The sequence below is a fragment of the Macaca nemestrina genome, chromosome 2 (genome assembly GCF_043159975.1).
Source record: "Macaca nemestrina isolate mMacNem1 chromosome 2, mMacNem.hap1, whole genome shotgun sequence".
NCBI lineage: Eukaryota > Metazoa > Chordata > Mammalia > Primates > Cercopithecidae > Macaca > Macaca nemestrina.
Window position 1 is genome coordinate 83,650,121 of NC_092126.1, and position 22,183 is coordinate 83,672,303.

The window sequence follows — 22,183 nt, forward strand, 5'->3', positions numbered from 1 at the left end:
AAACAGTTTAGCCTTAATCTTAAGAAGTCTGGCACTGATGTCTTTAAAGCAAGAAATATTTTAGATTGTTTATTTTTAGTTGTTTCTATGGCGCCATGCTCCCTAGAACTTCCTACAGATTTTCTTCTTCCAAGGAAGAGAACCCTCAGTCTTCCTTTAGTGTTTAAAGCTTCTGATTGCTTAAATGTCCTCCTTATATTTGGCTGAGAATTCTGCTACTGCATTTTCTTTATTTTTGTAAATACATTGAAACATTTTGTTAAAGTATAATATACATAGAAAAGTACACATAAATATGCAGCTTAATTAATTTTCACAAACTGAACACACCTATGTAACTAGCACTGAGATCAAGAGATAAATAATTTCCACCCCTCCGGAAGCATCTTAAATCTCCCTTTATCATTTATCTCAAGGAAACCATTCTTCCAACTCCTGACATCATAGATAAATTTTGCCTACTTTTGTACTTGATGTGAATGGAACCACATAATATGTATCATTTTGTGCCTGGCTTCTTTTATTCAACATTACCTTTGTGAGAATCATCCTTATTGTACATTGTAGACAGTTCATGATCATTACTATGTAGTATTTTATTGTATTAATATACCATGATTTACTACTATTCTATTGATGAGTGTTTAGGTAGCTGCCATTCCTAAATGAATAATTTACTATTCATTAGGCTATCAGAAATCCTAAATTCAATACTCAACTCTAGAAGCCACTTGCAATTTAGTTTTTTTTTGGGGGGGGAGGTGTGGGCGGGGGGTTCAGGTGTAATTGTTCTTTTTCCTTCCTTATATTTATTGTGATTTTTGCCTTTTGCCTTCACCTTAATATTAAATAGACATTTAGTACCATTGACTGTTGACAGTTTAAAAAATTGTATTTTTAGAAAACTTTTGAAGCAAAACGAAAGTTAATGCTTACTCAATATATGTTTGTTGTAGCAAGACACATGATGTCAACATTTTTAAATGTCTTTTAACTATTGATTATGAATAGTGATTATGAATAGTGCTGCTAGGAACATTCTAGTACAATCCTTGTGGTGGAATATGTATGTGTTTATAACTAGGAATAGAATTGCTGGACCATGGTATAGGCATATATTCAACTTTGATAGATATTGCCAAATAGTTTTTGAAAGAAGTTATGACAATTTTACAGTCTCACCAGCATGTGTAAGAGATCTAGTTGCTATTGCATTTAATCCAGAAAATTTCACTAGTCTCAGTAGACATGGAGAAATTTTGTTCACAACTTTTCTAATAGCCTTTTAAAATTTAGTTATGTTTAGATATTTATGTCTTTTAGGTCATTCTGTTATCCATTATCCTTTGTCATTCCTTCCCCACCTAACATGTCCTGTTGCTGGTACCTCTTCCCGCAGACAGGACTGAGGTAGAGGACTGTGCCAACTGTGTTCAGTGCATAGAGGCCTACAGCACACTTCACACTATCCCACCATTTTTAGGCTGCCCAACAGCCTCAGGTTCAACATTTCCTGGATTCCTCTTTAAGTCAGGCACTGGGATGGAAGCTGAAACAGTAAGGTTCAGAGAAATTAAATTTTGTGCCATTGAATATACAGACAGAACTGAGATAGAAGATATGATTTTGGTCTCTGAGCCTCAAAGTTATACAGATTATTAATAAAGACAAACATCAAGGACCTCTTAAAGGAGGACAGAGACCACAGTTGAGTTTGTGGAGTGAGGTTCAGGTCTCATTTTGTTTCAATGGATGGGAATTACTTCCTTTGCCTCCCCCAAGTGTTTGCCCATATCTCAGTCACCCACAAAGTGTCCCATGTGGATTTGGCATTGGCTCACTATAGCAAATGTCCAATTTACATTTTTAACAGCAACAAAAGGGGAGAAGTGTTTTTTGTTTGTTTTGTTTTTTATCTAGTTTCTTGACAAATGCTTAATTTTTTCCTCTAGTAGTTAATTGCCAGTAGAACCATCTTAGTCTGCATGATGCGGGGGTTTCAATGTAAGACCTAAAAGCTAGCTAGTTTAATGGTCAGTATGTTTTTCAATCATGTATTGTCTACTACCCTTAGTCACCAATAGCATGCCAGTTTACTGTATTATTTATTTTGTGTGCTGTCTCCTCAAATGGAGTGAGAGTTTCTTGGATGGCAGGAAACTGCTCTTTGCACCTGGCTATCTGGTATACTTCATTTAAACAGATGAAAGGAACCATGGATTCCGTTTGACTTGGGCTATCAGAAATCCTAATTTCAATACTCAACTGTAGAAGCTCCTTGCAGTTTTTTTGGGGAGGGTTGTATAATTATTCTCCTTTTCTCTCCTTGGATGTATTAAGATTTTTGCTTTTTGCCTTCACCTTAATAGATACCATTGACTGTTGACATTTTAAAAAATTGTTAAGTAATTTTAGAAAACTTTTGAAGCAAAATGAAAATTAATGCCCAAGGTATGTTTGTTGTAGCAAGACCCATGATGCCAATACCTTAAAATATCTTTTAGCTATTTAAACTTGTACCCCTTGTCTTCCCTGTTTTAATTCACTGTGCTCTTAAGAATTAGTGAGTGTTCTTAAACTTACCCCATTGATTCCAGAAAATTGCTGAGCTATGTGCAGCATCAGTGCCACTAGAATAGGCTGTCGGTAGCTGGAATTGGTGAAGAGCTGAATTATAGAGACTTTCTGCTCACTTGATGCTTCTTCTTTTTCTTTTCTCATTTCATTAATATCTTTGGTGACATCATCATATCCTCTGAGTCTTTTCAAGCCTGTGCCGGGAAATGATCGGGTTGAAACAACTCAAGTCAAAACAAAAAGAAATTTATTTTTATGTTAATGAAAGAGCTACATTTCTGCATGCCCCGTTCTATTACTTAATAGCATGGGTGTTGGAAATTCTTTTTTTGTTAAATCCTGCTCTTTGATTTAAAAGAAAAACGGAACATTTGGCTTCCTCTTATGACAAATACAACTAGATCCTCATTATGTTAGAAGCATAATGCTGGAGGGATCTTTGAGAAACCTCTGGCTGAGTCTAATACCCTGTATATGGATTTCTGGTTTCGGTTAACTGAATGCCTATGGGTGCCAAATGACATGCACCAGTCATACAAAAGCGATTTTGCACATTCTTCTTACATTTAATCACCAGCTTCATGTGGAAGGCACTGTTTTACATTATATAACACACTGTTTTACATTAGCTGATAACGCTCAAACAGTAGGAAGAAAGAAGAACCATCCACAGACTTACTTTGCTTTGCTTTGACTTCCTCATCTAACTTGATGTAAAGGTACCTGGGACTTTCTGGACAGAAAAAGAGTAGCAGAGACTGAAGGATGGCTGGTACACCAGACAGGCCAAGCAGGATGTGCCACAGATCATAATTGCCCAAGATAAATTCAAGACCAACAATCTGAAAATGCAAAGAGGATGCATATCAACTACATAGTACTTTGGATCTACCTTTTACACCAATTTGTTGAAAAAGTACTTTGACTATTTAATAGTAGTCTCTGACAACTTTGGAAACTATTAACTATCGTGCCTCACTTTAACTAAATTAGGAACTATTTGCTATATAAGGAATTAACCTAGGTTCATTTTCATCAACTCCAGTTGGACAGTCAGGATGAGAATCAACCAAGCTTAAACAAAAATATATACTTGATATCTAAAGCAACACGTAGCTGTATTCTCCAGGCAACCAGATAGAATCTGGTTGTGCTAAAATCAGCCATGACTTTGGACCTTTGCTTGGTATTTCCTTCTTATATTACGCAGAACTTAAATAGAAAGGGGTTCCATAGATAGAACAATTACTGTCATGAGAACTATCTTGGTGATTCCTATGGCAATAGTTTATAGACTACCCTCTGGATTGTCATAGGCGTGGGGTCCCAGACTCCCTCTGATACCATAGGGTAGAAGGGAAGGATAGACTCAAATGAACAGGAGCTCCTGTGGCAATGACTTACATATTAGATTCCCAAGTAAGATGTTTAAAACAAAGGCAACCCAGGCAATCCAATCCTTGAAGTTTTCTATTTCTTATAATCTAAATGGAATAGTTTAACTCTAGAATAGCTCTGAAGTTAAGACCTGGCTTGCCAGGTCACCTCCAGTACTATCCCACCAACAATTCCAAGGGGAAAAGTGATGAGTGATAATAATTTACCTTTGAGTGAAAAAGTCTATGTCTCTACACCACCTCCGCTACCACTGGTAGAACTGGCTTCTCTTTCTGTGCTGGTCTATAGTGAGAGTGGACAGTCAGGGAGGGAGAAGATGAATGAAGTGGAGGAAGTACAGTAGGGGATGCAATAGTAGTAGTGGTACTGCAGAGGATGAAGTAGATGGGTGCGGTAGGGGATAAGGATGGGGAGTTTTTACCTGACTAATAAGAATGCCCGTGACAATGGCCAGCTGATGAAAAGTGCCAAGTGCGCCCCTGAGAGTGGTTGGAGCAATTTCACCAATATACATGGGCACCAGGCCTGAAATTAGCCCTGCATGAAACATGAACATAAATGTTAAAGTGCAACCAGGACTGTCTCAATAACAACAATTTGGTTTAAGTACAGTATATATCTTGAATAAAAGCCCTTCCCTGAGTTCACTGGAAGGATGAACCCTTGTTCCTAGGTATAGACATAGTTTGTGCAAGAGATATTTGATATGACCCCAAATGTAGTTGTAGTTGGAAATATGAATAGAAAGAAATGGTTAGTCATATATTTGGCAGTTCTTCATTACATCATCTTATTTAATTAAAATTCTTGTTAATTTTTAGTTTACATCATAATGCCTTAGGTTGTCTTCAGAAAGGAAATTGAAGAATGTTTTAATAATATTCTTAATCAGGGCTCATGAGATTAAAGGAAATCAGAACATATCTCCACCAGCCTCTTGATAGATGTGAGAAACAGCTTGCCAAAGATCACAAGCAACAGAGCATTGGTGTGAGAACAATATGCCCTAACTGAATTTCCACAATGTAGAGGGGTTGGTGATGAGGGGGAAGGGGAGGTGCAGAGAGGTAGAAGAGGTTAAGGATCTTATGGACTCTTCCCCAGTTAGAAACCAGATAAACTCAGCTCCTTTATTCTATTCAAATATTAGGCCTCAGAAAAAATTTTATTTGAAGAAAGACTTTTGGTACTTAAATGAATACAGAGCATTTGAAAGCACTAGGTCATTCTGCCTTCTGAAGCTTTCTTAAATGCACATGTAATCAGTTGTGCTGGAAATGGAGTGTCCAGCCATTTGCTGATTGTATAAAAAGTTCAGAGACTATCAATAGGCAAGGGTGAATTAAATGTTTGGCATTTTCTTAAATATTTAAAAACAGGATTTGCAGAGGCTTCTTCTTAGAAACTACCTGCCTATCAAATTGAAATGGATGATCTTTGTGTAAAAGATGCTTTGACAATTGTTTTCAAAATACATCTTTTAATGCTTCAAGTTGTTCTTAATATCTCAAATGAACATTTATATGTGTGATATGGCATCTATATTTCAGCTGAATTTTACAGGTGACTTTTAATGTGTAGCCTGTTGATCTTAAATTAAAAAAATCATTTATTTGCCTCTATTCTAAGTTGTACTATCTTTCTGTAATACCTAATACTATACCTGAAAAACAGAATAATGTAGATAAGCTCACAGGTCTGAAGTCACATGAACTTGAAGTCAAATTATATTTCCTATAATTTTTAGGAACTTTAATGCTCAGAATATGGCCAAACATAATATTAGAAGATGGTTGGGGAGTTCAAGTTGGTTGACTATGCTAGTTATAGTTTGTTTTGCAATGTATTTATAGCATTTATTTTCAGTTTTACCAAAAATATTTCATAATTTTTTTCACACTGTATTTTTTTAAATGGAGAGAAAAGAAAGAAGAATCATAATTGGGACTTCATTCATAGTGTTATTATCTGCATTTTATGGGAGAAGAAACTGAGGCTCAGATTTAGTGTTTAAGGCCAAGCAGAGACAGTGCCAGAATTTATTTGCTCTGAATCCAAAGCTCTTTCCACATTTGGGGTTGACTCTTTACCTTGATAAAGCTACACTGACCTTCAGTTATTTGTATTAACATTGAAAATAATAAAAAGAGATTTAATTAGGCTGTTAACTTCGTATTTTAGACTTTTGCTTCAACTGATCATTGAAGATACATGGAATTCAAGTCTTTTCTGTAGATAAAAGTGTTAAAAATACTTTTATATACAAATCTATGTCCTCACGACTCCTTCCCCATCCCCATGGATAGAAGTGCCTTGAAAGGCAACTCTAATTTGTGAAAATGGGTTAAAATCTCAACCTAGCACCATCAAAATCAGAGCTTCATTGGCAGAAGTTAAAGATTTAGCCATTTGTTTTAGAGAGAGATTGAATGATTCTGCCTTTGTTCAGACGTCTGCTAATTAATTGCTTCTGAATGTTTGAAAAGCTGTCTCTAAAAACTAGTGATTCCCACTATTCAGAATAAAGTTCATGAGAGGAACCTCTTTCCTTTATTCTGAACTTTTAAGTATCAGCTGCTTCTGTCTGATTCCCTCTCCCTATAGACACCACCACCGTAATGCTTCACTCGGTCATGTCTAGAATCATACAGGGCTGGGGAATGTGGTCTGAGATGGGTTCAGAGTGTTAAGGTCTTGTCAGATAGAAGAGATGGAGACATGGCAGCCAGGTATTCCATAAGGACAGAATTAAGGGTCATGGTATAGCAGTCTCCCACTGTCTGCTATAGCGCAGCAGTAATAACAACAGCTAGCATTTACTGGTAGCTTACTGTATGTCAGATTCTATGCGGAACATTTTACATGTGTTCTCACAATCACCCTATAAGGTAGATATTATTATCCACTTCATTTAATAAATGAAGCAACTGAGAATCAGAGTTAAATAATTTGTCTGTGATCATACAACTAGAAATGATGTCATTGTCATGGACAAGGACCTTGATAGCATCATAATTCCTACTTACTGGTCACAAACCCCCCTGACTCTGGATTTCAACTTTATGCTATTGCCTTTCCCTCTGTGATGTCACCCTAGACTCAAAAATATCCCTGAACGCTACCACATCTGCCTTTAGAGTTACTTTCAGACAAAGGTAGGGGTGTGTGTGTGTGTGTGTGTGTGTGTGTGTGTGTGTTTGAGAGAGAGAGAGAGAGAGACTTACCACAATATAGTCCTGATATGCTTCTTCCAGCAATTATAAGTATATGAGATGGTCCCAATTTTGAAAACCCCATCAAGAGAGCTCCAACTAATGAAAGAATGTTTGCTATTAACATGGCTTTGATTCTGAAATTTTAAAAAGCAAGGAATATAAATTCAACATCAAAACTTGCTAGAATTATTTGCTTTCAGAGCATGTTGAGTTTTTTGTTTTTTGTTTTTTTTTTTTAACTTAAGAGCAATTATTTTAATTTTGCTGTAAAACCTAGTTGGGGAATCTTGAACCAAGATTGCTAATTTGACTCATCTATGGACTAAAGTGTTAGTAATAAGCAAGATTTATGATGAAAGAACCTAGGTTGCATCCACTTGATCTCTACATGTTTCTCTTTTATTTTGAGTCAGGGTCTCGCTTGCTCTGTTACTCAGGCTGGAGTGCAAAGGCACCATCATGGTTCTTTGCAGCCTTGACCTCCCAGGCTCAAGCGCAGTCTCTACATTTTGATAGAGATGATTCAATCGCGGTGATGACTAGCTTAAGATAACACTTCTGACAGTTTTTCAAAGAGTTAACTAAGTTTTCTCTAAGTTGATTGTTTTAAAGAATAATTGCGTGGTGACAGCTAAATTCAATTCTGTAGTTGTAACCTACAACTTTCTTTTTTCTTTCAGTGGCACAGGTTTTTAATTGATCTAGATAGGAAAGGAACTTTCAAAGTTAAATTTCCTTTTGTATAAATTATTTGGAAGTAATTTAAAACTTACTTTAAGCCTTATCTAGAGAATTATAATTATCCTTATTTTAATATATGCCAGCATATTTCCAAAATCTATAAATTAATAGTGACCAGTGTAAAATACATAATAGAGCTGACAGTAGCAACAAAAACACTTTCAAAATTAATCAGATGAAAATTGACAACATTTGCAGATATCCGTTCCTTTTATTTCTAATTAATGGGAAAGCAACGTACACAGAAAACCTTTTTTTGCAGTCAAAAAGATAATAGTAAGGCCAATAAATGTCTGAGTAGACAGGTGTGAAAATGTTTGTGCCAAAAGAAATGTAAACGTCCTTGTTATATTCTATTTCACTGCTTCAAACTTTGATAGGTGGGCTTTTTCTGTGCAAGTGTCTTTAACACCAACAGATTTTTTTTTTCTGGAGCATAAAGCTATAAAGTCATATACTGCAGTGATTGTCTAACATCCACGTGATAGGCTAAATCATGTCTCCCAGCAGCCTACAGCATAATCCCCAGAGCCTGTAAATGTTACCTCACATAGCAAATGAGATTTTGCAGATGTGATTGAGAAACTTGAGATGGGGAGATTATCTTGAATTATTTGAGTGAATCCAATGATGTAATCACAAGTGTCCTTATAAGAGTAAGGTAGAAGAGGAGCAGATGATGTGATGACAGAAGTAGAGATTAGAATGTTGTGCTTCAAAGATGGAGGAAGGGGCCACAAGCCAGAGAATATAGTTGGTCACTGCAAGCTGGAAAAGGGCAAGGAATGCATTCTTCCTCAGAGCCTCCAGAAGGAACAGCCTTACTGACCTTTTGACTTTAGCTAACTAAAACTGAGTTTGGACTTTTGACTTCCAAGACTATGAGAAAACATATTTGTGTTGTTTTAATCCACTAAATTGGGGATAATTCATTACAGCAGCAGTATGAAATGAGTATAGGGAAACAGAGTGATTTAGAGCTGGCTAGCCCCAGAGCTACAGAGTAGAAAAACAGTTAAGGGGTGGTTAGTAGTTTAGACTATTGTGAAATGCTTTTTATCTACACAGGGACAGAGGGCAGGCAAATTCAATAATTGACCTTAACCAGTTGTTACCACCTAGCTAATAGTCTCTTTTATTAGGGGAAAAAAGATAAAAAGTCATAAAAGAAATAGCCTGGAAGAATCTTGGATGCCAGATTGCCCAAAAGTCCCTTTCCCTATCACCAAAGGATGCAGGAGCACTTTATATAATTTAAATTCTTTTAATGTCTGTTCAGATATGAGAAATGGCCACAAATAAATAATTTTAAAAATACATGAAATAGCTGAATCAGGGAAAAAGAAACTTAATTCTACCTAAGTATATTTCTTAAAATTTGACTCTAAATACTTCAGATAGTATAGGCTTCATTATTGTCGTGGTCATGGTCATTGTGGTCATCATCATCATCATCATCATCAAAATGAGGCCACATTTGCTGCTTGCTTAATATATGTTAGGCATTGTTTTAAACCTTTTATATTTGTTCTCATTAAATCCTCACAATAATGCCATGAGGTAGGTATTATTTTTGTTTTCACATTGCAGATGGGAGGAAAACATTTTAGAGAACCTAATAACTTGCTTATTTTCATACAGCTATTAAGTGACAGATCTTGGACTTGATCTGTGTGAAGCCAAAGGGTAATGCTTCATTTTAATGAGTTCCATTTTTGATGGAAAAGAATGCATGCATTCAAAGGCAAGCTATGCATCGCTTCCTTTACTCATGGTAGTGTGGATTGCACAGACCATAGTCTTCTCTACCATACCCTGGTAATTAAACTGTAAATGCACAGGTTGAAAAAATTGGCCTTGCAAACCCAAAACTAGAAAATGGTGGCCACAGACATCTATTGACTATTACACAATTGCAAGGAAACACTTTTTTTATAAGGCAATAATAGAAGTATTACATTTTTATTTATTTACTTTTAACTGATGGATAAATGACACTGGTAATAATGAAAATCATGTCACTTCTCAATGAATCTAGAAAGATAATTTTATAGGGGATACTGATAACTTTTTTCTTAATTTTGATGTTGAAGTTGTGAACTTTTCGGCTGCTTTTCAAGGAGGATCATTTTTCTACTAAAAGCTAGAAGAAACCTCACTTTTTGTTTATCATAGGTCATTTGATACATGGTCATTTGATATTGTTTTGAGGTATAACCATTGTTGATGCCAAATCCTAAGACTTCAGAAGGTTTGTGTATTGGCTCCATTAAGTGTTAATTAAATGTTAACACTAATTAAATGTTTTAGGTTAAGTCACTGAACTTATCAGAATCTTACCTCTAAATGAGGGGCAACCAGGGTTTACATTTTTTCTTCAGGAATGAGAAGTAGTATAAAATATCAGTAGTTGCTAAATGATTTGTTCATATTTTAAAACGTAATTTAATTTTACTTAATTTGATTTACTTTAAAAATTTTTTTAAAATTATTTTTCCTTTTTCCTTTTGTCTGAGTCTACTTGCTAGGGAATAATTTACTTTAGAAATAAATAATTAATCTAGAGAATTCTCCACTTACTACTTAAAGCAACTTGATACACACTGAAATTATTTTTAAATTTTTTTAAATGATGAAATTCAGTTTATTAATCTGTGTTTTACAGATTCTTATTTAAAGTTCAACTGAACATCAGCAAGTTGATTAAAAGGTAAGGAACTGACCACTGTCTTTTATGGTGGAGAAAACGCCATTTCAAATAAAAATAATAATACAACTTGGGTTACCATGATATTGTAGTTAAGAAAACTTATAGTCATATTATATAAAAGCTCCAGTATAAGAGGAAGAGTTATCAGAATTTTAATAGAGAGCTAAAAATTATAATTTATAATAAGAATTTAAAAATCTAAGTGAATTGTAATTCAGAATTATTAAACTAGTTGGCTAAATTGTTATTTACATCTTTAAAGGCATTTTCATTTTTCTAAATTTTTCATATATTATTTTTATGAGAAAAAAGGTAATGTGCAAAAGGTGGGCTCAAATAGGAGAAAAAATAAATCTAAAAAATAATCATTTGATACTCTGGTTTTATTTCCTCTCTATATAGGGTAGGAAATTCCAACAGCTGTAGTACATTGCATGAATAAGTAAAGTTTGAGGGTAAAGGAGTTCCACTGATATTTTTAATCCAAAAAACCTAACAGACACCCAAGTGATAAATGGAGGTATCTCTTGCCTCATCTCTGGTTGGGGCTTTGAGATAGCAAGCAGGACCAGCAGCCAGAAACCACATACCAAGTACATTGGGCAACTGGGAGTTGGGGATATTGACTGAACCTTTGTACTTGACTGATCCAAATGCCAAATTTTAATTTAAAAAGGGAAAACTGGATGTTTGAGAAACAGTGATTTGGTGAAACAAACAGTGGACTCCCAGGTTAAAAACTCTAGTCTCTTCTGCTGAGTTCCTGAGTTAACCGTTTGTGTAGTGGTCTCCTAGTATATTTTATAAATTACAAAGCTAGAGGATCAAAGTAACTATCTAGAAATACACACAACAATCACGTTTGGTATAAATGTCCGAACAATTAATCAAACTTTCATTGATTTGATCTAACACTGATATGCCTCATAGGGTCATGAGTTGAAAAAACAACTCTAACGCTGTTCCGCAAGAAAAAAGATAGTATTTTTCTAAACAAATGTTAAGAAAATGAAAATACGCAAGTTTCTGTTTATGCTTATTTATGAAATTTGCCTACCTTCCAAGTGTGTCCCCAAGCCACCCACCAAAGAATGATGCAATCATTCCACCAACTGCAAAGCTGGATACAGACAGGGACCAGAGCATAGTGATTAGTTGAGCAGCTGCCACAGTCTCTTCCTCAGCCCAAGGGGTTGGTTTTGGGTTCATTGAGTATGCAATTGTGGGCAGTTCATTTGTACTGTTGGTAACATAGTTGTTGATAGCTTTTCGGTCATCCACTGGAACACCCAAAACATGTCTATAGTGAGATATTATTATCTAGGAGATAAAGAAAAACAGCTTTACTATTTCAAACTTGTTTGTTTTGTCTTTAAAGTGTTTGTTATGTGTTTAAATAGTACCATCTCAATTATGTGTTTTATATACATATAAACATGGGTAGATTTGTTTACAGTTGGCCATATCCTATAAAATAGAGGTTATAAATTCCATTGCCAACAAGAACCAGGCAGGAACAAATAAATGAAGGGAACATGTAATACTTTGATGACTGGGAGACTAAAATACATTTTCCACTATTTGGGACTAATACGGAATGGTCAGGATTGTAGAACTGGAGAGCAGAAGGAAGCTGCAAATGTGAAACTGGTGCTGGATGACCTTTAATTTTTTTAACAGAAAGTCAGAAATCTGAGTTTTTATGTAAAATTTTTCAAGTTTTTTATATTGGCAACTATTGAAATGGAAACTATTCTGCAGGCTAGGCTGGGCATGGTGGCTCACACCTATAATCTCAGCACTTTGGGAGACCGAGGTGGGTGGATTGCTTGAGCTCAGGAGTTTGAGACCAGGCTGGGCAACATGGTGAAACCCCGTCTCTACGAAAAATACTAAAAATTACCCAGGCATGGTGGCACACGCCTGTAGTCCCAGCTACTTGGGGGGCTGAAGCGGGAAGATTGCTTGAGCCTGGGAGGTTGAGGCTGCAGTGAGTCAAGATGGAGCCACTGCACTCCAGCCTGGGTGACAAAGTAAGACCTGGGTCTCAAAAAATATATATATTCTGCAAGCTAAAAAGATACATTTTCATGCTAGTATTACTTCTGCACAGCAGGATTTAAATTGACATATACATATCTTAACAGAATCATAAAAGTGGATATAAGAAAAAAGACTGGAAAAGTTAAGATGAGGGTCAAAAATAAAGTTAGCATACAGAATTCAAACACTAGGTGGTATATCTTTGTTGGAAGTGAGCTACAAATTTACCAGTAAACTTCCTAGCCACCAGGGCAAAGAGAGGAAAACAACCAGGTGTATTATTGATGAATTCCTAAGATAACAATAACTTAGTGGCCCTTGAGAAGGCATTGAGACCTGAAGGAAGTTTCTCCGGTGGGTCCTCATAGAGTTAAGTTTGTAACAGAATGAACAACATTGAAAACTAAATTTCATGGAGCCATATTTTGTAATGTGCTTCATATAATTCAGATGAATTATAGGACATGGGAGGAAGATGGCCTCATCTTCCTCTCAATGATGATTTGGTCACTATTTAGCATCAGTGAGCTGGGAGGGTACTCTCTGTAAAGGACCTGGAATGCAGCTGCTCTGGGTGACTAGTTATGGGCAAAGGCCTATTTGGTAATGCCAGCTGAGTGAGGTGAATAATTGAGCATCCTCTTATAAGAGAATTCTGATCAAGACATTTGCCTCAGGCCGGGTACTGTAGCTCACGCCTGTAATCTAGCACTTTGGGAGGCTGAGGTGTGCGGATCACTTGGGGTCAGGAGTTCAAGACCAGCCTGGCCAATGTAGTGAAACCCTGTCTCTACTAAAAATACAATAAATTAGCTAAGCATTGTGGCTGGAGCCTGTAATCTCAGCTGCTCAGGAGGCTGAGGCAGGAGAATCACTTGAACTCAGGAGGCAAAGGTTGAAGTGAAAATCTCCAGCCTGGACAATAGAGCAAGACTTTGTTTCAAAAAACTAAAACAAAAACATTTGCCTCACTAGAAGGCTGCCTTATATGAATAATATGCATAGAAAAAAAAAGCTGGAAGGAAATATCCAAAATGTTCTCAGCAGTTTGCTCATTCTGGTAGAATAATTATGAGTATTTTTTTCTAATACTGTCTTCAGTAGGCATGTGTAATTTTCATAACCATACGAAAGTGTGATTTTAAAATCCTTTCAAATAATCCTAAATGTCATTCAGCTGATAAAAAAGGGCTTAAAAATCTCTTATTTAATGGTGTTTCAGCAGCAATTTAAACACAAAAGGAAGGGCCTGTATATAGAGAGAGCACTAACTTGGATGCCAGCATGGGGATCGCTGTTTTCAGCTCTGGCTCTGGGACTTCGATTGAAGGATGTGAAACCTTAGCCTAAGCTTCCCTTTAAGACTGGAGGGAATGGTTTAATTTTTAAAAATTTTTTAAATTTTTATTTATTATTATTATTTTGAGATGGAGTTTCACTCTTGTTCCCCAGGCTGGAGTGCAATGGTGCAATCTCGGCTCATTGCAACCTCTGCCTCCCAGGTTCAAGTGATTCTCCTGCCTCAGCCTCCCGAGTAGCTGGGATTACAGGCGTGTGCCACCATGCTGGGCTAATTTTGTATTTTTAGTAGAGCCGAGGTTTCTCCATGTTGGTCAGGCTGGTCTTGAACTCCTGACCTCCGGTGATCCGCCCGCCTCAGCCTCCCAAAGTGCTGAGATTTCAGGTGTAAGCCATTGAGCCCGGCCAGGGATGGTTTAATTAATGATGTGATAAAGCCTTCCACAAAAAGAGAAGGGGCTCTATTAATCAAGTCATGGTGATGTTAAGTGTTAAATTGTTAAATGATGTTAAATTCCCGGAAACCTGCTAAATTGGCATGTGTTGTCATCACCCACACAAAAGAGATATGACCCTCGTCTCTTGATCCCCAGCACTATGCCCTGGATCTCTTAGCCTGCCACACTCCTGATGATTGTGGCACCTAATCGGAGCACATCTTTCAGTAGGAAGCAGCCCTTTTCAGGTGATGGAATATGGTCAGCGTGTATTTCACATATCCACACCCTGCAGTATCTTTCATTTTCCTTGGGGCCCGATGTTCTAAAAGAAGCAGAGGAAATATAATGGACTTATAGAAGGCATCCAAACAATGTTTGTACCTTCACTTTATGCCACCTCTTCCCCAAGTTCCTCTTCTTTCTTTCATTAATTCACTCCTCTTTATTGAGTACCTTCTTTATGCCAACTACTGTGCTAGGCACCAGTGATAGGAAGAGGAACAATTCATCAGTCCTGCCCTCAATGACCTCACAGTCTGGTTAGAGCAGAGGGGAATGAAGTCCTGGTTCCCCAACTTATGGGCTGTGGGAACTGAGAATAACATACCTCTCCCGTGTATTCATTAAATACCAGAATAAGGATGCACAAAATATATGAGAAAAATGGTTGAAATAACTTGATTAAAAATTCACCCAAAGAGTGATCATGGAGAAAATCCAAACTTTGTTGAACTTCTTGAATATTATTCTAAAGTTTTATATTACTTTACTTTGGATCACTTATTGAAGACAGGAATGGTGGGGGAAGGACCATAATCTCTTTTAGTTTAGGGCTTCTTAAGGTTTTAATATAGACTGGAAATGGGCATAATAAGGTTGTTGGGAGGATCCAGTTGGGGAGATCATATGTTAAAGTACCTGATGCAAATAAGCAGGTGCTCAAAAAATGTGCCCTGAGTGAAACATCCTTATTCCCTGGCACTTTTCATTCATGTATGCCTGAGAGCTCTGAATGAATGTTGCAATGAGCTCTCTTTTTTTTTTTTTTTTTTTTTTTTGAAGTTTCCTTCAGCACATGATATTCTGCCTGGAGTTTTCTGTGAGCTCAGCAAACAGCATAGTCAGAGATTAAGCATTATTTATTGCCTCCTTTTTTTTCCCCCCGTGATTGTTAATTGAGGAGTCAAGGCCAAGTTATCAGCTTTGGAACAGTGCACATCGTACCTGACAGGCCAGGATGACCTTGTGTCTCCCACGTGGACACCTTTTATCTCTGTGTATGAGGAACATATGATATCTATCACTGACAGAACTTGCCAAAAAGAGAACTTGTACATATTTCACTTGCCTGTTGAGGTGCATTGATCACACCAATGTCATATCCAAACTGGAAGGAACCCAGCACAGCGGTGATGACAGTGAAAACCAGGGTCCCAGTGACCTGCAGGGGGAGAGACACAGGGCAGGGAAACACCAAGCAATTTTAGTTTCCCATCTTTCTGCAAGGCTGCAGCTTGAACTTCTTACAGGCTCCATAGGCTGGTTCTTTCCCCTCAGTATGGATTTGCAGTATGCCCTGTGCTCCAGGCTGGCAGGTGCTGTTCATACAAGAATGTGAGAGCCATTCATCATTTCCCCTATGCTGCTAAAACTCAGAGAAGTTTGGGACAGCTTCTTCCAGGGGAGGAAACAAACATTCTTTTCCATATATGTGTATGAGAATAACATACCTCTCCTGTCTATTCACTGGATACCAGAATAGGGATGTATAAAATATATGAGAAAAATCATTGAAATTACTTGATTAAAAAAATCCACCCAAATAGTCATCATGCAGAAAATCCAAACTTTGTTCTTTTATATATATATATTTGTTGATATATATATGTTGAGATACATATATATATATTCAGAATCAGGACTGAGAACTAGAATAGCTGCTGACGGAAAGGAGCCACCAAGGTAGAGCCATTATATCATTGGGAGCAGTAAAATAAGACAGCAGTAATAAAGAGATGGGGAGCTCTTTTGGACATTGACATGGTGACAAAAACACCTCAATACTCATATAAGAGGCATTAGCCTTTATCATGTTCTGCATCAACATCCAGGGAAGGCTACTTTTCAGGATTTGTATCTAGTTCAGCCTAGAGTTGTAGGATAAGGGCCATTATTTTCTCCCCAACTCCATGTAGCTACAATGAAACTGTGTAGAAAAGGGGCAGAACATTCATCCCCATGAACTCATGTGATAGCAAAATTGTAGAAAGAACCTAAATATTGTTCAATGGGGAATAGTCAAATAGATTCAGATACATCATAACACATACATCAGATACATACCATATGCTATGCAGCAGTTCAAAGGAATAATATGATCATGTGTACTGACTTATAAGTGGCGAAGGAAGTTATGTAATCTAACTTTTTTAAAGGCTTAAACATGAGTTTAATTGTTTGATTTAAAAAATAAAACAGTTATTTGATTTGTGTATGGTGTATATAATTCATAGAATGTTTTCTTGAAGAATAAATGAGTTGATGGTCCTTGAGGAGGAATGTGAGGTTGGAGAAGGAGAGTGAAGGAAATTTTTTCTTGTATTCATATGATTAGACATTTCGTAAGGAAAATATTTCATGTACATTTACATAATTTAAATTTTTTAAAAGCTTGGGATATAGCAGGAACTTTGTTGTGTAAATGAATGAGTCACATCAACATGGATTCCAGTTCTCACTCTCTTAGTGGGTATATGACCCAAACCACTTCCCTTATAGGAGCTTCAGTTTTTCTCTAAATTTTAGGGTGATACTAAATCCCCCTATCCTGGTATAAAGCCCCAGTATAAAGAATAGCAAATTAGCCAGGACCTCTCATTACCCTGAAAAGCTGGAGATCAGAAGCTTCACAAAGTATTATCACAGAACCACCCTGGGAGTCCATGAAATTATTTAGTCCAGTAGTTCTAAAACCAGACCCTACTTGGAGAGCCTGTTACACATGTAGCTTCTTGGAGACAGCCCCAGACCTTCTACTGGATTAGAATCTCTGGGGCAGGGATGAGGAATCTGTAGGTTTACAAGGCTTCCACCCCTTTCACTAATATTGCGGATATCTATACAGACTTTCCCTCCTAACACTTCCTTCTCTGAAAGAAAGGACTTCAAAGTTGGCCCCAAAGATATGGTTATATGATACATATATATTGCCCAAAAGAATAATATATATGTGATATATAATATTGTATAATATGTTTATTCGATATAAATTGGCCAGGTGTAGTGGCTCACACCTGTAATCCCAGCACTTTGAGGGACTGAGGTGGGCAGATGGCTTGAGCCCAAGAGTTCGAGACCAGCCTGGGTAGCATAGCAAGACCTCGTCTCTACAAAAAAATACAAAGATTAGCAAGGCATGGTGGTGTATGCCTGTAGTCCCAGCTACTCGGGAGGCTGAGGTGGGAGGATTGCTTGAGCCCAGGAGGTCGACGCCGCGGTGAGCTATGGTTGCACCACTGCATTCCAGCCTGGGTGACAAAGCAAGACCCTGTCTCAAAATATATATGTATATTTATTTTACATATTTATATATCATTTACATCTGATATTTATCACATATCTTATGTATATTTATATATCATTTATATCTTATATATAAGATATAGCTTAACATTTTATGTTTATTACATATGAATTATATATATTACACATAAAATGCATACACACAGTATATGATATATGGTCTATGTGATTATGAAAAATTATTAGAATTATCCTCTAAAATGTAACTCGACATCTAAAACTCAGTGAGTGGCTTAGATAGCCAAAGCTAAGATGGAGTTTTATTTACTTAGTTGGTGGTTTCTCCTTAAATCCTTTTTCCCCTCAAGCTGTTTCCAAAGATAGGGATTTTCATCCTTTTTACAGGTAGTAACCATTGTCAGACGTGACGGGATAAGGAGTACCCTGAGAGGGCTTTAACCCACCTCCTTCATACTCTCCATCACTAAAATCAGGACTATCTGATGTGAGATGCAATGCAAACAGATTCAAAGCCTAATACTACTTATGCTTACTGCATGCCTGTTCACTATGTGGATTATCTCATTTACTTCTTTTATTGGTTTTCTATTGCTGCCATAACAAATTACCACCAGTGCAGCAGCTTAAACAACACAAATTTATTTATCTTAAGGTTTAGCCAGGCAGGGCAGCTCATGCCGATAATCCCAGCATTTGGGAGGTTGAGGCTGGAGGATTGCTTGAGGCCAGGAGTTCAAGACCAGCCTGGGCAGCACAGCAAGATGCCCATCTCTACAACAACAAAAAACATCTGTAGATGGAAGTCTGGTACAAGTATCACTGGACTAAAATCAGGTTGTTGGTAGGCTGTGTTCCTTTCTGGAGGCTGTTGGAGAAAATTTGGGTTGATGGTCGAATTCAGTTCCTTACGGTTATAGGTCTAAAGTCTGTTGTTTTGCCCTGGTTATAAACTAAGGGCCATTCCCAGCTCTAGATGCCACCAAATGTCCTTGGCTACTGGTATTCTTCTTTCATCTTTATAGCCAGTAATGAGAACGTCAAGTCCTTCTCATGTTACATCTCTCTGGCACTGACAATATTACCTTAATTTCATCTGTAAAGTATTTTGCCACATAAAGCAAGATATTCCCAGGTTCTGGCGATGAAGCTGTGGACATCTTTGGAGGACGATTATCCTGCCTACCACATTCTTCATGGCAGCACCATTAATGTCCCCATTTTATAGATAACTAGATTAGTTTAACATCTCTCAGCTAGTAAATAAAAGAACAATGACTTGATTCCAGATCTTATGCTTTTAACTTCTTGTTTATTTCGCATCCCTCATTAGTCAGATACAGACATTCAAAAGTCAAGCACATCTGAAAAATCTAGGACCATAATCTTTATAAATTAAAAAAGCTAAGAGCATACATATCCACAGAATTTACCACTTGTGGGTGTTTTGCTGTTTGGCTTCAAACACCCAGAAATCTGAACCACATTTTCCCACCACCTACCACACAAATCCCTTTCCCCCTACCTACCAGTAGAAACTTTTGGTGAGGTCTCTGGACAAAAGTCCAAAAAGGCAAAGCCTACTCAGTTGCTTATCTGTAGCTGAGCTGAAGAGGAACCTCAGGTCTTCCCACCACCAAGCCCAAGACCACAGTATACTTCCCCAATGTCATCCCTGCATTTTCTTTTCTTCTGTGGCACTTAGTTTCTTAGTGACCGCCACTTGCTACTTCATCCCTGGGTTTCTGCTCTCTGGGGGTTCTCTCCCTGTCCCCCTACCACACAAACATGTAATTTACTTCTCCTTATTTTAAGAGTCCAATCAGCAGCTATGCTAATGGTGAGCAGAGGCGACACAAATTGAAGTTGGGGTGATAGCAATAGCTGCAGCAGATTTACTCCCCTATCGTCTCCATTAGTTCTCCTCTGTCACTTTACATACGCAGCCTAAGTCACAAAGTCCCACATTACTTTGACAAAAATGAAAGCTAATTTTTAAAGATGCTGGATCTCCCATCCTATTCCTTTCCAATCAAATTGTTCTAAGTCCTTGCTATAGAAATTCTGGAGCTGCCTCTAAGATCAATTTCTCATTTTATTAGAATAACAAAAATAGCAACTATGAAAGAGATAGGAGAGTTTTTAAACGTTTAGAAATCTTAGCATGTTATTAAAGTCCTTGTCCTCTGGCCTTCCTGGTTTCTTTTTGAGGGTTGGCTGTGGTCCTGCCACCCCAGGGCCTGCAGTTCCTTACTTTAACTCCCCAAGAAAATTTCACCAGGTTGGTCAGATAAGGAGCAATCTCATCCATTTTAAGCAGGTCACTTGAATTTCTGAGAATTTCCAACAAAAGTGATTATCCCAAATATCAAAATCTCTGAAACTGTTTGATGGCATTTCCTTTTGCTTTCTTTTTATCTTTTATTTTCAGGTTTAATTCCCCTCTCTGAACTCCATGTTAAAATGGCTCCCTGCCCCTCTTCTTTCTCCAGTGTTGTGAAATGAAAAGAAGTAATGTTTATAGTCAGCCTTGTATGTGGCTTGGCTCTAGACTTGGTCAGAGGAGGTTTTGTTTCTAAGAGGGGAAATTTCCAAAAACGACCAAGTCTTAATAAGCCCTGTCAACCTTCATCCATCCACTATAATGTCCAAGAAGTTGACATAAGAAAAAGTACATAAGTGCCACTGAAAATAGCAAGAAATTAGAGAGGATCTTAACCTATCCAAGTTCTGAGGTTCTAAATGGTTTGCCTGTTTTCTTAGCAACCCTGTAGGTAGGAATTATTATTATCGTTTCGTGTATGGGGGAGCTCACATGGAAAGAGTAAATGACTTGTCCAAAGGCCGCATACCCAGGAAGTACAGAAGATCTTCAAGCCTTTTCTCTTAACTTCTTCATAGGCTACAAAGTGTTCAGCTTGCACTTTAAAAAATGCTGCCTTCATTAGGAGCCTCATAACTTTAAGTTAGAGAAACTAGATTTCATATCCATTTTAAAATATGCTGCTGGATAAATGTGGAAGGGCAGAATAAGCAAATGGCTGAACTTCAACATAAAACAGAATGTAGTGTTTATATTGTGGCTCATAAGTCATATAGGGTCTATTAGAAAAAACAAATAGATGTGGGAGTCAGAAAAGCTCCAAAAGAGTCCCAGCTAGGCTCCTAACATCACTGAGTCTAAGTTTCTTTGCCTAGAAATGGGTATAAAAATAGTTAATGTGATTACTGTAAAGACTAAGGTAAATAATGTGGTCTTCCTATAAACAGTAAAAGGGCTACAGGACAAATGCATCTTTAATCATGTCTTTATCATCACATTCATTTCCTTTGTCGAACAACCATGTGTCAACTTTTCATACTTTACGAGTACTCTTTGCAATACCACAAAGTACATGAAATCATTCCTGTTTTAGAGATGAGGAAACCAGGGATCAGAGAGGATTAAGGAGCATACCTAACACCACACAGCTAGTGACAGACACTCTAGGGTGGGAACCCAGAGCTGATGATCTTAAACCCCACTGCTAACCTACAGAGCAGGTTTTCCCAGCAACTACTGATTGACTAGATAGGAAGGAGAAGCTTATACCCTTTTCTTTAAACTACATGTCTCCAAAAGCTAAACCAAAGGTGATTTTGCATGCACCTTTGGAAAATGCCAGGGGCTTATCGAGTCACAGAATTTTTAAGTTGAAAGAGACCTTAGAGAGCAATGGATTCTTGTCTGATTCCTCCATTCTTCAGTTGTAGAAACTGAGGTTTCACAGGCCAAGTTGTTTATGTTATTTGTCTGATTTCTATGAACATTTTGGGCATATTCAGAGTGACAACTCAGGTCTCTTAACCCCAGTTCCTTGCTTATCCTACTTCTTTCAAAGTCTGGATAGATTCGCAAAGCTGAAAAACATTGCACTTTACCTCAGTTCTCACTCTTTCTGGGTTCCATTGTTAGGCAGTTCCTTAGTTATCAAGAAAAGATCTACAACATAGTTTCAAAAGCCCCTGAAAAAATTAATGATAGTTTTGAATGAAGCTTGAACATCTGCTATGTGCCAGACACTGTGTTAAGCACATTACCTTCCTTTTTGCAGTATCTTTCAAACTTTAGTTATTTGATTACTACCTTCATGAATTTTGCCAAATCTACATGCCACCTCTGTAGCTGTTAACTTAATATTTGTCTTTATATTGACCTTAAAGTTGTAACTACTTTAGCT

General features: G+C 37.2%; 1 protein-coding gene and 1 long non-coding RNA gene across 10 annotated transcripts in view; one reads left to right on the top strand and one right to left on the bottom strand.

Annotated features, from left to right (window-relative positions):
- LOC105465712 (solute carrier family 2 member 2) overlaps positions 1–22,183 on the bottom strand; it is a 32,496-nt gene that overhangs the window by 8,708 nt on the left and 1,605 nt on the right. Inside the window, exons 1-7 of one of the 3 annotated variants that reach the window (XM_011714300.3) lie at positions 15,772–15,864; positions 15,648–15,696; positions 11,699–11,961; positions 7,200–7,324; positions 4,397–4,512; positions 3,257–3,419; positions 2,584–2,771 (exon numbers count right to left, since the gene is read on the bottom strand). In XM_011714300.3, the coding sequence (XP_011712602.1) occupies positions 2,584–2,771; positions 3,257–3,419; positions 4,397–4,512; positions 7,200–7,324; positions 11,699–11,961; positions 15,648–15,696; positions 15,772–15,785 (918 nt within the window). In that variant the 5' untranslated portion in view covers positions 15,786–15,864. Of the gene's footprint in view, positions 1–2,583; positions 2,772–3,256; positions 3,420–4,396; positions 4,513–7,199; positions 7,325–11,698; positions 11,962–15,647; positions 15,697–15,771; positions 15,865–22,183 lie in introns of those variants that run through there. The other 2 variants (XM_011714292.3, XM_024787931.2) reach the window with 2 other exon arrangements.
- LOC105465723 (uncharacterized) overlaps positions 7,066–22,183 on the top strand; it is a 124,494-nt gene continuing 109,376 nt past the window's right edge. For all 7 annotated transcript variants that reach the window (XR_011619890.1, XR_011619891.1, XR_011619893.1 and 4 more), the window contains exons 1-2: positions 7,066–7,130; positions 10,597–10,641. This is a non-coding gene — a long non-coding RNA (uncharacterized lncRNA). The remainder of the gene's footprint in view (positions 7,131–10,596; positions 10,642–22,183) is intronic.